Genomic DNA, 17,225 nt, shown 5'->3' with positions numbered 1-17,225 from the left:
TTGCCTACATGGCATCTTCCAGGTGTTGTAATACAGCTCCCATTATCTCTGACTATTGGCAGTGATTTGCTGGGGATGATGAAAGTTGTAGGCCTAGTGGTAGCATCTTGTTAGCTGCTGCTGAACTGGCGGTGCATGTGCTCTAGGTGGCAAAATGGCTTGCTTCTAGATGTACCTGCAGTATAAAAGGGAGATGGAATGATATAGCTGGCTTTTGGGAGGATACGACAATGCAAGAGGCTTTGTTAGTGAACAAGCTAGATAACTCATTTATTGTTTCCAGCCTCGCCAGACCAATATAATGTGCTTTCATGCAATGCACGGCAATGCAAAGGATGTGTTGTCCCATATGGGATTTCTGAACATCTTGAACTGATTTTCATAGGACAGTCTTGGCGTTGACTGGGATTTTTCATATCCTGCAAGACTTGGCTGGCATGCCATAAAAGTTGTACTGAATTATCTTCTGGGCTGGTGCACATCATCACTTAGTGATTACTGCTTTCTAACTCAAAACATTACATCAAGGAGATTGTTCTGCAGGATGTACAGAGCCGTTTTTAAAGACGTGTGCTTGTTGTAAGAATTGGCAATATCATTGCAGGTGGGGATTATTCAAACGTCTGTTCACAGTAGATGAGATTTGTTAAAGGCACACTGACTCCAAACCAAAATGTGACAAATATACTATAAACCAGACTCTGACATGGCACTTGTCTTATACCAAGCACACAGACTCAAGTGCTGAAATATATTAGCTTCAGCATGAATATAAGTGCTGTAATATACATATAAGAACTTTGCACATCAAGGGTTGTCTCCATTCTCTTCAGTGTTGAAGAATGTTCCATGGCACCGAAAATGAGAGGGCCTCTTTCCCCAAGAAGCTCTGAGTGGTCTGTCAAAGCTTCATGGGATGTGTTGTTGATTCTAAAAGATGTAGTTTTAAGTGAGAGGGTTCCCTAACCCTTTAGTCCATGATAGCATACCTAAAAGTCTAATTGGATGTGAACCCTCAGCTTCTCAGACCAAACCCCTTCAATTTTTCACGTGAACACCTCAAAACAATATTTAGCATGAGTTTTATTCTAGCACCGCCATCTTCTCTTCTCTTTGCTTCTCTTCTCATGTGGCCAAGAGAGGACCAACTGGGAGATGCCTGCCTACTCTGCAACATCTGGGTTTCATTAGGAGTTGGCTCAGAGAACAGTCTGCTGTCAGGAAAAAGGAAGCACAGAGTTAATGGGATTTGCTGCCACAAGATGTGGTGACTGCCACCAGTTGAGATGGATTTGAAAGTGGATTAGAAAAAAATGGAGGATGAAGCTATCAGTGGGCACTAGTCATAATGGCTGGACACTGCCTCCAAATTCGGAGGCAGTGAGCCTCTGGATACCAATTGCTGGTTAACAACTGTGGAGAAGGACTAATGCCCTCAAGTTCTGCCTCTGGCCTTCCCAGAAATATTTGGTTGGCCACTGAGATGGGCTTTTGGTCTAATCCAACAGGAATCTTCTTCTTCTAGCTCATTGTGGATGATCCTTTCCACCTTCCTCAGACTTTGCCTCCAGATTCTTAGAAGAGAAGCAAGTGTTCCAGAGTTTTTTCATACTGCAGCCAATTCTCTTTTCCATTCCAATGCAACAGAGCAGATGTGTTTGTGGGCTTGTGTGAGGCAGTAGGATGAGGATGAAATCTGGAAAACAGGTGTGAGGGAGAACAAGTTTTGAGGTGGCAAGCAAATGTGTCTCCTCTCAATTGTTTCCAGATATTACATACATAGTTATATCAAAATCCTCTCCAACACATCTGCTGTGTTGTGATGGTTCTGTTACAAGACAACCTGTAAAGGCTATTGTGTTAGGTTAGTACTGCTATCCAAACCCTTAACAATCTTTACAACAACCCCTCCAATAATTAGGTCCGGGTAATCATTCACCCAGGAATTATATGATTTTATTCATAATCCTAATAGAGGGTTGAATCCAGACTTTCCATCATGTGCAGAGTAGACCCATAGGTATAAATGGGGCTTAAGTCATGACCGATTTAAATCCTACTGGTATCAGTATGTCTGCTTTAAGCATGACAAAATCATAGAGTCCAGAGTGAGCTCTTAATTTTGAAATGAAACTTTTGAAAATACTTAAAAATACTTATTGGTACAGTATAGTTGTGCATGCTAATTATCTCTAGAAAGCCCAGGCATTTAAAAGTTTATTTCCAGGTACAGTACTGTAGTTTATTAGCACTTAGTTTATTAGTCACTTTGCCTCCTTTCCTCAAGCTGTAAAATGGGGATAAATCTACAATACAATGTTGTCTGTATCTGTCTGTACTTCAATACTGAAATAGCAGTGCTTATCCAAAATGGTGACAAGGATGAGGGCAATCAGATATAAGGGACTCAAGGGTTGTCTTGTATGACCTTAGAGTTTTACGTCTTTGTGAAACAAAACAAAATTCTTCGTAAAGAGCATAGAAGCACATTTTAAAGTTAGGCCAAGCCATAAAACATGGGCTTTGTGTGTATAAAACCCAGGTCCATTTCTTGGCTTTTCCTAAACTAAGGCAACTCTATTGTTGCAATACATTTTTTTGTTTTGTTTTTATGGGATATTAATCGTACATTTGTAGAAATCGTTTTACTGCATTTAGTGTTTGTAGAGATGTTTTTAATTGTTTTTGGAACTTGTGGGGGGTTTGTACTTTATCTAATTTTTTATCTTGTTGTACACTGCTTCCTTTGGTTGCAGGCTGTGAAGCAGTCCATAAATGTGTTAGTTAGTCAATTAATTAAAGTGAGACCTGCAACGAAATGTTGCAGTGTATAGTGTTCCTGTCCTAAATATTCCATTCCACTAACCCTCCCTTCTGGTTTCCCATATTCATCCTCAAATGTCAGTTTGGGGTCCCCACATTAGCTGCCCCCCCCCATATAAATAAATTGTGCTGCTTTAAAGCTTGTGGTTTCACCGAGCTTATTGATGCCTCTTTCTTGTGGGTGGTACCATTTTGGCCACATGAGGACTGGTACCCAGATAATTGAGTTTACTATTATTTTTCAAATAGCTCTCTGACAGCAGGGCTAGGGAAACCCTCTACCTGACCCTCAGAAGTGCCACTGGCCATGGGCTAGATGGATCAATAGTCTTATGTGATTATTATTCATCCATACATTTATTTATTTATTTAAACTTATTAGTCCCTTGTCACCCGAAGGTCTCCAAGTGACCCAGCAAAGAAAAATATACAGTACATAATACCATAGGGAGGAAGAGGGGGAATCATCTAATACATTAATATTTGATATGACATCCGTGGAAAAATACATACCAGCCATGTAAATAGTAGTAAACAATATTAACAATACTCAAATAATAAACAGAGCAATACTCTGACCTGCTAATTAGAAAATGAGCAAAAATTCAGTTCCCTCCATTCCAAAAATCATTCACATCGACCCGACAATTTTTCCCGTTGAACCTAGAAGTCTAGTGTCAAGGCAAGCTGTTACAAATAAGTAGTTTAGAATCCCTCCACTGCACACGTTTTATAGAGATTTGCCATCGTCCTATCTTTGCCTCAGGTAATCAGTAATTTCTTCAAAACAGTATAAAAAAGGATAAAAAACAAATCCTGTATAAATGGATTAAAACAGAACAATCCAGTCAATAATAGTTTGCAGATGAGCAATAGCTATCTTTGTTGATGATGCAGCAGCTCCCTTTAAATCACATTCTTTTCCCTGTGTTTGTATTTCCCAGGGCAGAGGAAAGTGTTTGATCTCCCATTTGGAAGCTGCCTCTTTCACAGCGATGTTTATGACAATGGAGCCTCTTTTGCATACGACAATTGTACTAAGTGTACCTGCAGGGTGAGTTGGTTGTAAGCCCTTCTTCATGTCATTTTCATGGTACAGCAGTGATACCTTTATAGTTTGGGGGCTACAGTGCTTGCTCCCGTTGACTTTCAGATGCATCTCTTAGCAAAGTAACACCACCTGAGGCCCTTCTTCTTGTGCCTCCTCCGTGAGAAGCCCGGAAGGTGGCAACAGGAGAATGGGCTCCCCATTTGTGCAATGCTCTTCCCAAGGAGACTCACCTGGTGGCTTTGTTATATATCTTTAGGGACCAGGCAAAAGTATTCCTCTTCTCCCAAGCCTTTGACTAATTAAACCATTTTGACCATTTAAACTTGGTGTGGGGTGCGGGGTACTGTTTTTGTTTGTTACTATGTTATGTATTTTTGTGTTCTTATGTAAATCACTCTGTGATCCTCAGATGAAGGGTGGTATAGAAATTGTGTGTGTGTGTGTGTGTGTGTACACCCTTGTGCAAATTAATTGAAATAAATAATGTAGTTTATTGTACAAAGCTCACATATGCATACAAAGAGAACAACAACTACCAGGCTTTTAGAAGACATCTGAAGGCAGCCCTGTTTCGGGAAGCTTTTAATGTTTGATGTATTATAGTATTTTAATATTCTTTTGGAAGCCGCCCAGAGTGGCTGGGGAAGCCCAGCCAGATGGGCGGGGTATAAATAATAAATTATTATTATTATTATTATTATTATTATTATTATTATTATTAGTAACGGATATGACCTCCACTATTTTAAAGCAGCATTTGAACATGGTTTGGCATGGAGTCTACTAGTTTTGAACAGTCACTGTTGATTTTCGGATCCCTGTACCACACTTGAATCAGTTCCTGAATGAGCTTCTCCATAGTCGTACAGTCTACAGCACAGAGGCGACTTTTGCAAATACAGTGGTACCACTGGTTACAAACGCTTCTGGTTATGAACGCTTCAGGTTACGAGCTCCGCTAACCTGGAAGTAGCTGCTCCGGGATGCGAACTTTGCCCCAGGACGCGAATGGAAATTGTGTGCTGGAGGGGCGCTCACAGCGGGATGCTCCATTAGCGAAAGCACACCTCAGGATAAGAACGGTTTCAGCTTAAGAACGGACCTCTGGAACGAATTAAGTTCGTAACCAGAGGTACCACTGTAGCCCACAAATTCTCAATGGGATTTACGCCCGGGGAATTCCCTGGCCAATCAAGTACGTGTAATTGCTGCTCTGTCATGAATTTCTTCACCACTTTCAATGTGTGACAGGGGACTAGGTCCTGCTGCAATATCCCAGTACCATCAGGATACCTCTTTTCCAGCTCTGGAATAACTCTTTCGTAGACCATCAGTATATTGTGGTGAGCGCATCATTCCTTCTATTGGTTGCAGGCTTCCGACACCATAATGATCAACTGACTTTTTGTGTTTGTTTTGAGTACAGGATTACGAGTAAGATAGAAAACATGCTTTGTTACAATTAATTTGCGCAAGGTTGTGTGTGTGTGTGTGTGTGTGTATGGGGTAGGGACAGCCTGAAAGGTTCAATGTTCCTAGCCATTGTCCTTGTCTCAGTCCCCATGCATATTACATCTGTGTAGATATTCTTACTGTGTTACTGTAGCTTCCATTGTCTCCATAAGTGGCATCAGTTTAGCAACCACTTCATGTATCCAGTAGTCACTAATTGAGGAGCGAATGTTATCCTCTTCATCCTCTTATCTGCACCCTCTCTTCCTCCCTTCCTCTTTCCTTGTAGGATTCCACTGTGGTGTGTAAGAAGAAATGCTCACCTCCTGGAGATTGCATTAAAGGCAAAGAGCAGTGCTGCAAGGAGTGTGTCTCATACATGTCCCCAGAGAAAACGAAAGTGTGCAAGTTTGGCAACAAGATCTTCCGGGTAAATGCCCTTTTTTTAAAAAAAGAAACTGCCCCACGCTGGTATCATTGCAACACTTGAGTAATCATCAGGTTGCAATGAATCCAGAGCAGTGGTTTTATCTTTTAGTAGTGCAGAGAGGCTCCCACACAAGGAATTAAAATAAAACAGAAAAAAGATTAGCTTTCTGCAGTCTGGTAAACTGACTCCCTTCTGCCTAGGCAGAAAGCCGTGCTGCTTCCCTGTGCTATAAAATGCATTATAATGATGTGATTCAGTTTCCTTAGCACATCCCGATAGCTATAATAAAGGTACCACATTTTTCGCTCTATAAGACACACCAGACCACAAGACGCACCCAGTTTTTGGAGGAGGAAAACAAGAAAAAAATATTCTGAATCTCAGAAGCCAGAACAGCAAGAGGGATCGCTGTGCTGTGAAAGCAGCAATCCCTCTTGCTGTTCTGGCTTCTGGGATAGCTGCACAGCCTGCATTCGCTCCATAAGACGGACACACATTTCCCCTTACTTTTTAGGAGGGAAAAAGTGAGTCTTATAGAGCAAAAAATACAGTATTTCTCTGTGGCCTGTAGAGAGCATGGCTGAATAGACAAAGCCAAAATGGAACCTCTCCTCCCACCCACAGGTGAGCCAATAGGAGCTGAATTCACCTTTTTGGATATAAAGTACACAGCTATAGATACATGCAGTGCTTAATGAGTTGGGAAGGCATGCAGTATTAATCTACTCCTGCCCTCCTTCTACCCAGGGTCATTGGGGATTCCCTCCCAAAACACTTCCCATATTATTGGGTGCCTGCTTGTTTTTTCAAGCCATGCATAATTTCTCTCTCCCCCCCCCCCCGTTGGAACTGATTTCTGACACTGTGTCGACCATCTGTGTGTTGAGAGATCCAGGGATCAGATGAAAAGTTAAATCCCTTATGCACATAGTATTTACTCAGCCAATGCTGCTTTTCATTAATTTGCATTCCCCCCTACACACATTGCACAAAGCTGCACTGTACGTAGGTCCTGGAAACCCTGTTTATAGTCAATTGAAAGGAACTACTCTTCATTCATTCAGTTGGTGCTTACACACAGAAAAATTGTGCCACCAGCCAATTGTCTCTTTCTTACATGCATTCTTTCTTACACACACACACACACACACACACACACACACACACGACTCCTTGTGATTATCATATTGACTTGTACTCAAAAGAGCTACTTCACGTGCATACAAAGGATTGATTTTTTTCTTTAAACCCAAGTACAGTGGTGCCCCGCAAGACGAATGCCTCGCAAGACGGAAAACTCGCTAGATGAAAGAGTTTTCCGTTTTGGAGATGCTTCGCAAAACGAATCTCCTATGGGCTTGCTTCGCAAGACAAAAATGTCTTGCGAGTTCCTGCGGGTTTTTTTTCCTTCCCCCCCTTTTTTCTAAGCCGCTAAGCCACTTATCAGCTGAGCCGATAAGCCGATAAGCCGCTAAAAGCTGCTAAAAGCCGCTAATAGCGCTAATCTGCTAATCCGTCAATGGGCTTGCTTCGCCAGACGAAAAAACTGCTAGACGAAGAGAATCACAGAACGGATTCTTTTCGTCTTGCGAGGCACCACTGTACCCAAGCCATACACTGCTTTTGAAACACACCTCAGTTTCAAAATAGGCATTTGAAGTCTGGGGTTTGGTAGGACTGCTGTTCCAGAAACCCATGTCTAAAAACCACTTCCAGGTGCAGAAAATTCAGATCTTGGGATCCAGACTAGTATTCCACAGAACAAAATATCAGAATTATAACAGCAGACAATGACTGCCCAGCCTCTTACAGTGGCATAGTCAATGTGTGCAATCATTCTTATTTCCTAAGGCTGCACTCATACATTCACTTTCTAGGGAGAGAGGCCCATGGAGGATAATGAGACTTATTTCTAAGTAAATATGTATAGGGTTGAACTATTATACAGTTAGTTGTCTCTGTTTCTTGTAGTTGCATAGACATTGTGTTTTGTGGAAAATAGCCTTTATTTTGTTTTGCCTTTAATACTTTCTTTGGTCTGTTGAGATCTGTTAATAATTTTTTTTCCATATGTCCACTACTTCTTGGTTTATTGCCTCAGTTTTCAAAACTGGGATTATAAACTGAACAATCTGAGGGGGATCATTTTAAAGCCAAGAAAGGCATTGTAAAGTTCAGAAAAGTGTAAAATCGGATTATTTTCTGATCCACACGTTAGTCTAAAGAGTGCAGATCAGGTCAGCTCACATCAGAATTCACATAAATTGAATTCCTCAAGTGTCTCTCTTCTTCATATTATTAAAATATTATGTAGAGTAGCAGAGGGAGAAAAATGACTCATGGGAAATAGTTGACTGGGAAATGGTCTTCTGAAAGCCACAAATACAGTGAATGAGTACTTTGCAAGACAATTTGTGAAATTCCAGAGGACTGTGCCCTGTGTCAGGTACTCGGTCATTATCTTTAGACAGATTACCCACAGTGCACCCTGCTCTCACCTGTGGCTCATAGAAGCTGTCAGCATTTGATAATAAATAAATAAATAAATGGGTTCCTCACATTTTTATTGTGTTCTGCATCACACCGATCCACAGCACACATCTTTTCTCTCTGTTACTATCTGCCCCACCTTCATTTCCTTCCAATAAATTGAAGGCTTATGTAAATTGGATAGAAAAGGAACGGTGGCTGGACCTCTGATGGGTAAAATAATGCTTTAAGAACTGCATTTGGCCCAAGCAGTCCATAAGGAAGGAAGCCAGGGCATTTCTGAAGCAGCACTTTGGAGTCACAGAGCTCTGTACCTGCTAGAATTCTTGGGTAATTTTTGTTCTCTATCTGTTATAAGCATTTTCAGATGTTTAGTGGATCAGATGTCTGCCTTTGCACTGTAAGTAATCCAAATCTGAATTCAGTATTAAGTACATTCCTGGGCTGAAGGAGAACGATGCCACATCTGGGAATAAATTTTCATTGTCCTGACATCTTTATCAAATACTTTCACGCGCGGTAACTTAAACATGCCAATCACAGTGGCTATGTTGAATCAAATTTTTATAATTATGTCATCCCAAATGAGATGTTCATGATACTGTGTGCTCACAACTCGAATGTTTTTCAGGAGAAAAGGCAACTAATCAGGATGTTGCTAGAAAATTCTGACACGTCTTCATTAAGCGTACAGTAAAACTCCTCTATCTGGAAGGATCAGAGTGAAAAACCATCCCTGATGAGCTTCCATCCTTAATCCAACTGGGTGGAGATGGACATCTCAGAAGTGATTTAGACTAAACAATGACATAACTCCCCAACAGGGAGAGTGCTGCTTTTTCCTTGTATAACAGGATGATGCATTACTGGAACTGCTTCCTTCTGCTGCCCCAGCTGATGGCTGTATCATGTTCTCCCTCCTGCAGGATGGAGAGATGTGGTCCTCCGTTAACTGCACCATCTGTGCTTGTGTGAAAGGCAAGACTGAGTGTCGCAAGAAACAGTGCATTCCAGTCAGCAGCTGCCCTCATGTGAGTGTGTGTCCTTTTCCTCCTGTTTATAAATTGATAGAGCTTTTCAGTAGAAACTTTGGCAGGCTTGGTTTACGCAGACTTGGGAAAAGGAGAACCAGAATGAGACTCCAAGTCCTGGGGCAGAGTGAAATATTCAGGACAGGACAGCACGTTTCCCCCTGTTTCTTCTGCTCTGCTCCAGACATTTCTTTCTGATTCACTGACTTCTAATCCTAGTTTTACATCAACTAGTGCCCTCTCGCTTTACTTGCCTTCATTGAGTGTCTTGTGCCATAGGCATGGTGATTTGCTTAATAAGTATCTGTTTAAAATGTTTGGAGCTGGCTAAATTTACTTACTTGGAAGTATGCCTTAGTATTTCAGTGGAATTTGCTGGCATGCAAGTGTGCTAAGGATTTCAGTGTACGTTGCTAAGCTGCTCCTACAGGTGGGTGTAGGTAAAGAAAGCGGTAAATACATTTGCATAGTCTTTATATAGGGTTAGTAGACAAATTTGGCGTTGCTGTTGACTGTCCCACAGACTGATGTCCTCAGATTTGCATTCATCTGTGTTTGCAAGGAGAAAGTAGCACATTGGGAGCCAGCGTGGTGTAGTGGTTAAGAGCAGTAGACTCGTAATCTGGTGAATCGGGTTCGATTCCCCGCTCCTCCACATGCAGCTGCTGGGTGACCTTGGGCTAGTCACACTTCTCTGAAGTCTCTTAGCCCCACTCACCTCACAGAGTGTTTGTTGTGGGGGAGGAAAGGAAAGGAGAATGTTAGCCGCTTTGAGACTCCTTCAGGTAGTGATAAAGCGGGATATCAAATCCAAACTCTTCTTCTTCTTCATTTGCCCACAGTTGTGTGGCAAATGCTGATACTGTATAAAATATCATTAGAACACTTCCACAAACAAAACAGCAAAAACGTAATTCAGTGCTGCCTGCAATTGCTTCCTTCTGTTAAAGAGATTTCTTGAGAGATTTTAGAGAGTTTTAGAGATCCCAGAGCTGCAGCAACTATCTGCAGATGTGTACGTGTGAGTTTCAGGATACCTCTACTCCGTGAAGATGTGTGAGCCTAAGCACATTTGTACATTGAGAATGTGGTACTTAACTATGGTCTTGCCATGTAGATGTTACTGAAGCAGGGTAATGAAATCCCTGTTTCTGAAAAACAGGGTAATGAAATCCCCGTTTCTGAAAAACTTCAGAAACATCTCAAAAGCACCTTACCTGGTACCCCTCCCAGAGGGAATTACAAAAGGGAAAGTATATTACTTTGTACCTCTAACACTCTTGGGAACTCTGTTATACTTCAGTGTCCACGGTTATCTGCTTGTGTCTCATGTATCTTATTCTCTGCTCAAGAAAGCGAGGCGTGGTCTTACAAAAAATAATGGATAGGCCGTTTCACAGTATTTTCAGAGAGAGTTCTTTAGAGCCATGAATCATAAAAGCATCATGTCATCAGCCATAATGGACTTCATCATCTGAAGTAGCCTCATATTACTTCCCAACAACAAAAAAATCACTTCCTGTTGATTTTGAGTTAAGGCTGATTAAGTAATCTAATACTAATCTTTATGTTTTGAGAGATGGGGGATGAAGCTATAACATTACATTTGAATGCATTTCATGAATGGGGAAAAAATGAAAATGAGAAGCAAATTTTATGCAGAATCGGTTGGCGCTGTGGTTCATAATGAATGTGTTACTAGTGATTTCACAATGCACACCCCAATGATAATGTTCATTGTACAAGGCAGTTTGGGACACTGTGTTTTGCTGTCATGCTACCTTGGTCCTGTCGATTCACCAGAATTGTTAAAATTAAGTTATTATTATTACCGTATTTTTCGCCCTACAGGACGCACTTTTCCCCCTCCAAAATGAAGGGGAAATCTGTTTGCGTCCTATGGGGTGAATACAGGCTTTCGCTGAAGCTTCCCCTCTCGCTCTCCAGGCTTCAGGAAGCTATCAGCAAGCCTGGGGAGACTGTGGGAGTTCCCACAGGGCTCCCCACGCTGTGGATAGCAGCTTGCCACCCGGCGCGCGAGGCGCCCTGAAGCAGAGCGCCCCTCGCGCCAGGCAGACACCCACAGCGTGGGGAGCCCTGCAGGAACTCCCACAGGGCTCTCTGCCCTGCGGATAGCAGCCTGCCACCCAGCGTGCGGGGCGCCCTAAAGCAGAGCGCCCCTCACGCAGGGCAGAAATAGGCCAGCCCCACAAGCTCGGGGGACAGTGGGGAGGCGGAGTGTCGCCATACCGCTGTTCCCCGACCTGGTTTTGGGGGGGAAATAAAGGGGGGGAAATTTCCTTTATTTCCCCCCAAAAAAACTAGGTGCGTCCTACGGGACGAAAAAACCGGTATTTATTAAATTTATAAAATTAAAAGTTGGCAAGTCTTCATTGTTCTAGACAGGTTTCCTAGGGAAAACTGAAATGGGTGTTTGGGGGATGTCAAGCTACCTGCTTGCCTGTTTGGTAGCAATGTGACTGTGTAGTGTTAACAATTGGGACCTGCACCAATAGAAAACATTGCAGTGGGGATTGCTCCTCTTCAAAGACCCAGCCAGCCAATCATACTCTCTTGCACGATACAGTGGTGCCCCGCAAGACGAATGCCTCGCAAGACGAAAAACTCACTAGACAAAAGAGTTTTCCGTTTTTTTAGTCGTTCCGCAGGACAAATTTCCTTATGGGCTTGCTTCGGAAGACGAAACGTCTTGCGAGTTCTTGCGAGTTTGTTTCCTTTTTCTTAAAGCCGCTAAGCCGTTAATAGCCGCTAAGCCGCTAATAGCCGTGCTTCGCAAGAAGAAAAAACCGCAAGACGAAGAGACTCGCGGAACGGATTAATTTCATCTTGCGAGGCACCACTGTACTCCATTCTATATGCCCGCCCCTCTGATTTTCTAGACTTTCTTGATGATGATCCCTTTTGTGCACGGATGGTGCTATTTTGGCTACATACAGAGCACTGAAAATGATGATAGCTCCATTAACTTTGCTGAGATTTTTCTTTAAAAGTGTTGAGAAACAACACATGTCTGTTAATATGTCTCCTAATTTTGGTACAGCCTGTAATTTTTCTGAGTACCCCACCCCCTTTTTCCTGGATTAATAATGACTCGATTCTAAATTAGAGCAAGTAGGCCTTCTGTATCCCGATGATGGTTGTGGAGAAGGGCCTTGGTAGAGTGGCAGACCACATGCCTTGCATGTAGACAGTTTCAAGCTCAATACCTGGAATCTCCAATTAGAAATGGAACATCCTCTGTCTGAAACCCAGAGAACTGCTGCCATTCTGTGTAAGAAATACTCACACATTGTAAGGCAGCTTCCAATGTTCATTGGGCCATTGGATGCACTGGTGTCCAGAGGACTTTGAGCCCGTTGTCTGTATAGGGGCCCAACTCTGCTCTGTGCTATTTTAGTAGCTAGGGTCAGGGGTCATCCAGTATACATGCCAGAAAGGGTGTGTGTGCATGGAGCACTTGGAAACTCCCTCTTGTGCAAGATGAACAGAAGTCCCCCCCCCCAGGCCTAGACTGCTGTGCTTCTTCCTTTTTGGACTCTGTGGGGAAGGCATGACCCATGTTAGGAGAGGTACAGCAAAAGTGGAAGTCCCTAGGGTTATGGGCCCAGTAATTTGATATCTGAAGGACCTGCTAGAAGGCCGAGCCATTTCAGCCTCTTTCTGGACCCACTTTGGATAACCAGGCTGGTAGCCAGATGTCTGATACGGACCTGAAAACAGGTCACCAAAATCCTATCCATCGTCCTTTGCATTCAGCAGCAACTCAAGGCTTAGTTTGTGTTGTATGACAATCTTTGGAGAGATTTATTCTGTGGATACATTTTGAGCCTACGAATTTGGGCTTCGGATTTACTCTGGGGCCTGTGTCCCATGCCTAATGTGGACAGCATTGAATTTTTTCGTACACATCTGCTATTCTTACAAACAGAAAGAAAAGTTGCTGGTCGTACTCCAGTGCCAAATGAGGTACAAAACAACAGCAGCTGCTGCTGTTGCACAATGGAACACCACCACCCCCAAGAAAGAAAGAAAGAAACCCTAATTAGTTCTGTCTTTTCAAAAGAATACGAAAAATAAAAGGATAGCACTTGATATAAAACTGAAACTCTCATAAAACGAGGGGAAGAATAAAATATCCAACAAAATTCATAGATTCTCAAATGTGGTCTTCTTATAAATATTCATGGGCAAAATTGGAATTGCATCTCACAGGCTGCTCCTAAGGGAGCCGTCAGTGCTAACGAACTCTAGCAGCACATGTTAGTAATAATGGGCTTCCTTATTCGACAAGACAAAAACAGACTCCTGTGCCAGCATGGTGGCTCAGGTAACCGGCCATTGCAGGTTGGCTGGCATACCCTCATTTTGCTTGAATTCCTTCCACTTCCAGCTTCCTTGATGGCTGCAGCCCTTTTATGAAAACACTGAGGTAAGACTATCCCGTGCAACGGGGAGGCATTTTTTCAGCTACGAACCTCCCAGCCGTGCTAGTCTAGTTTGCCCAGTTAAAACCTTCCCCTGCGGATACGGTGATTGGAGGGGGGGGGAGTGCATTGTAGCACACCCGTTAAAAGGACATGAAGGTGATTTATTACAACAGGTGCTTTACACTGAAGGAAGCAACTCGGCAAAATGACAGCACCTTGGCTGCTTTTCTTGGGCACCAGATTGTGAGTTGGTGTCAGCATTATGTAGTCCTCCTTATATTCCTACTTTTATAAAGACTCTCCTCCCTGAAAGAGAGGGGAGGGGTTGTGGTCGGGAGCCCGAGCACCACCTAGCAGGGGGCGCGGCCCCCTGCCTCCTGCTCACCTGGCTGGCGCTCACGCCCCCCCCCGGTGGCCACCCAACCAGGTGCCGCGGAGGGGGCGTGTTCAGCAGCCTTTTGCTGCAGCGCCAGCCTTTCACCGGCCTCATTCTTCGTCGTTGCCCCATCGCGAGTCACCCACCCTCCACTGCCTTTTAGTTAGGACTTAGGGCTTTGGCCTTGCTATGGACCTTAGGTTGGTCACCCTGGTTGACCGGGGGGCCTGGTAGGAGTTTTTCCATTTGGCACTAGTCTTTTTGTTTTTTTCGCCTACCTCATAGCAATCGTCACAACTTTTTGTGGTATTGGTGGGTAGGTTAGGCATTGGAATAATGTGTTGTGGTGTGTCGAAGTGCTAGGTGTGGCCATCGCCTATGCCTTCAATTTTTAGGGGTATTCCGTTAAAGGAATCTGGGGGTCGTGTATTCTGTCCGATGCCTGCTTGGCGGGAGGCCATGGCACGACCTTCGGTGACAGCAGGGGGTGAGCCTATAGTTGGATTAGCATCAACAGGCTCCACCTACTGGTGAATAACCCACTTGTTTCGATCCAATGCCTAAGCCAATACCTTTTCATTGCTGTAACCAATAAAGTTGTGGCCTTTTCTAGCCCATTAACCTTATATCACGTGTCCTTGTGTCTTCATTTCACTTCGCGGGGGTCGGGTCCTCGAACCACAATAGCTTTCCCATCGTCTGCTTTTCCTTCAGGGTGGTGTCTCCACAACAAACGTGCGGAGTCAGTTGGGCTGAGAGAGCGGATGACTTAAGATCCAAGGTCACCAGACTTTATGGTTGAGTTGTGATAAGACCAGCCCTCCCCTCTAGCTGCTATATCACAGTGGCTTTGAAGGCAGGTTTTTAATACGAAGGGTTTCAAAATCAAGGCTCAGCCCTGGAAAATAAACACCATGGTAATGTAGAAGGATGTGCTTATGAGCATGTGCAGATTGTATTTCATCCTGACGACTCAGCACACTAGAGGTGATTACAGTGATGTGCTGTGTGCTAAGCTGGTCATCTTACAAGTGAAGAGGAGAATTTGCCAGTATTTGATTAGAAATCCAGGGAGGGAGGTGGATAATTAAAATATTCTGCGCCACTTAGAAGAACAACACAAGGATGGCCAAGGGGTTATGTGCTTAGGTGCAAAGGTAAGGCGTCCAGTCAGAGATCAGCCTGGCATATCTTAGTGCTGTATTTGACCTTTAACAGCTTTTGCTACTTGGGACCTTGATGCTTGAAAGATCGTCTCTTCCCACACCTGTTCCTTGAGGTCAGCATCCGACGCCCTTTCTGCAAGTGCCTCTGCCAAATCAGGCATCATGGTGGATGACTGTGTGGGAATAGTCCCCCTCAGTGAGGTCCACCTGCTGCCAATTGTAATAATGTCTTTTGAGCACCAGGCAAATATTTCTCTGTTCCTCCAGGCTTTTTAATTTAAGTGGTGGTTTAGGGCAGTTTTAGCTCTGTGAATTTTTATTGCTCTGCTTTGTGTTTTTAATTGATTTAATACCGAGGGGATATGTTCCTCTACTCTCTGTTTTAAAAGTGGTCTTTTTGATACTATAATTATGTTTTATTTGATACATTTTATAGTAGTTTTATTGTAATTGGGTTTTTTATTTAAAACAAGGTTCTTTTCCATCTTGTATGCTATCCACAAAACTTCTGTTATAGGGCAGCCCATCTAAAGTGTGTGTGTGTAAAGAAATTGTCCCATCTAAGGAAATTGGGAGTGACTGGAACATAGCTGCATTTCCAGGTTCAATTCCTAACATCTCCAGTTGACAGGATCAGACAGTAGCTACAAAGAGAGAAAGATCTCTTTCTTTCTTTCTTTCTTTCTTTCTTTCTTTCTTTCTTTCTTTCTTTCTTTCTTTCTTTCTTTCTTTCTTTCTCTCTCTCTCTCTCTCTCTCTCTCTCTCTCTCCTGCAGATGCCTCCTTCATGTGCCACATAAACCATAGTTAATGGCTAACCCTGGTTGTGTCCTTCTGGATTGCTTCATTCCTTCCCACTTGTGCGTGGAGAAAAGAGATCATGCTCTCTGGCTTAGTATTATGCCCAAATCAAGGGTTCTGTTTTGTGTAAAGGTAAAGGGACCCCTGACCATTAGGTCCAGTCATGGCCGACTCTGGGGTTGCGGCGCTCATCTCGCTTTATTGGTCAAGGGAGCCGGCATACAGCTTCCGGGTCATTTGGCCAACATGACTAAGCCACTTCTGGCGAACCAGAGCAGCGCACGGAAATGTCGTTTACCTTCCCGCCGGAGCAGTACCTATTTATCTACTTGCACTTTGATGTGTTTTTGAACTGCTAGGTTGGCAGGAGCAGGGACTGAGCAATGGGAGCTCACCCTGTCACTGGGATTCGAACTGCCAACCTTCTGATCAGCAAGTCCTAGGCTCTGTGGTTTGTATAGTTCTCAGCAAACCACAATATATAGCCAGTGGTTGTTCTTGACTTACTGATGATGACTTGTTGGAGCAAAACAAATTGCAACCTCGGGTTTGCACAGCCATCCAGCCACCAAAGGTTGACTTCTTAATTAGACTCATAGGCTGGGATCCAAAGATCAGCACAACTGCCGGTAGTTCCATGCACCCAGAGGGGCTTTGGCCTTTTGGTGCTTAAGCCACATTGTGAATCACTTGTAAAACTAAGGTAGCTTTGAGAAGTCTTTTTAGGTATGGCGTAAGGAGCCTGCTTTATAAAGAAAAAAAGTCAGAAATCCCACTGGACCTGCCCAAGCCCCTGGAGATACACAAAGGAGCTCTTTGAATCTTCTCCGTTCAAGCTAATTCCAATGAAATTAATTAAGCTACTTTTTTAATAAAGATTTTTACTGGAGCTTAAAAAACAAAAAACCACCATACCACATGTGTAGTTTTTTAAATTATTATTTTAGCCGCTGCTACTCCTGCCAGAAGTTGTTACAAAGGTCTGGCCTCTTCAGCATATCAAATAAAGAACTGAGCCTTGCCTTTATTCAAAACGCAGGAATAATTTACAGATTCAGATGAGATTAAAATGGCATTTGACTCTCCACTAAGCCAGGAGTACAGGAAAACGTCTTCTATCCTCAAAACATACACCGAAACTGCAAGCAAACTACCTTG

General features: G+C 43.2%; 1 protein-coding gene across 1 annotated transcript in view; it reads left to right on the top strand.

Moving 5' to 3' along the window:
* Window positions 1-17,225, top strand: part of BMPER (BMP binding endothelial regulator) — a 166,405-nt gene that overhangs the window by 85,130 nt on the left and 64,050 nt on the right. The window contains exons 8-10 of the mRNA XM_082192843.1: window positions 3,768-3,877; window positions 5,616-5,756; window positions 9,173-9,277. Of these exons, the coding sequence (XP_082048969.1) occupies window positions 3,768-3,877; window positions 5,616-5,756; window positions 9,173-9,277 (356 nt within the window). The remainder of the gene's footprint in view (window positions 1-3,767; window positions 3,878-5,615; window positions 5,757-9,172; window positions 9,278-17,225) is intronic.

Source organism: Podarcis vaucheri, assembly GCF_965113315.1.
Source record: "Podarcis vaucheri genome assembly, chromosome: 12".
NCBI lineage: Eukaryota > Metazoa > Chordata > Lepidosauria > Squamata > Lacertidae > Podarcis > Podarcis vaucheri.
This window is presented reverse-complemented; position numbering and strand designations above follow the sequence as displayed.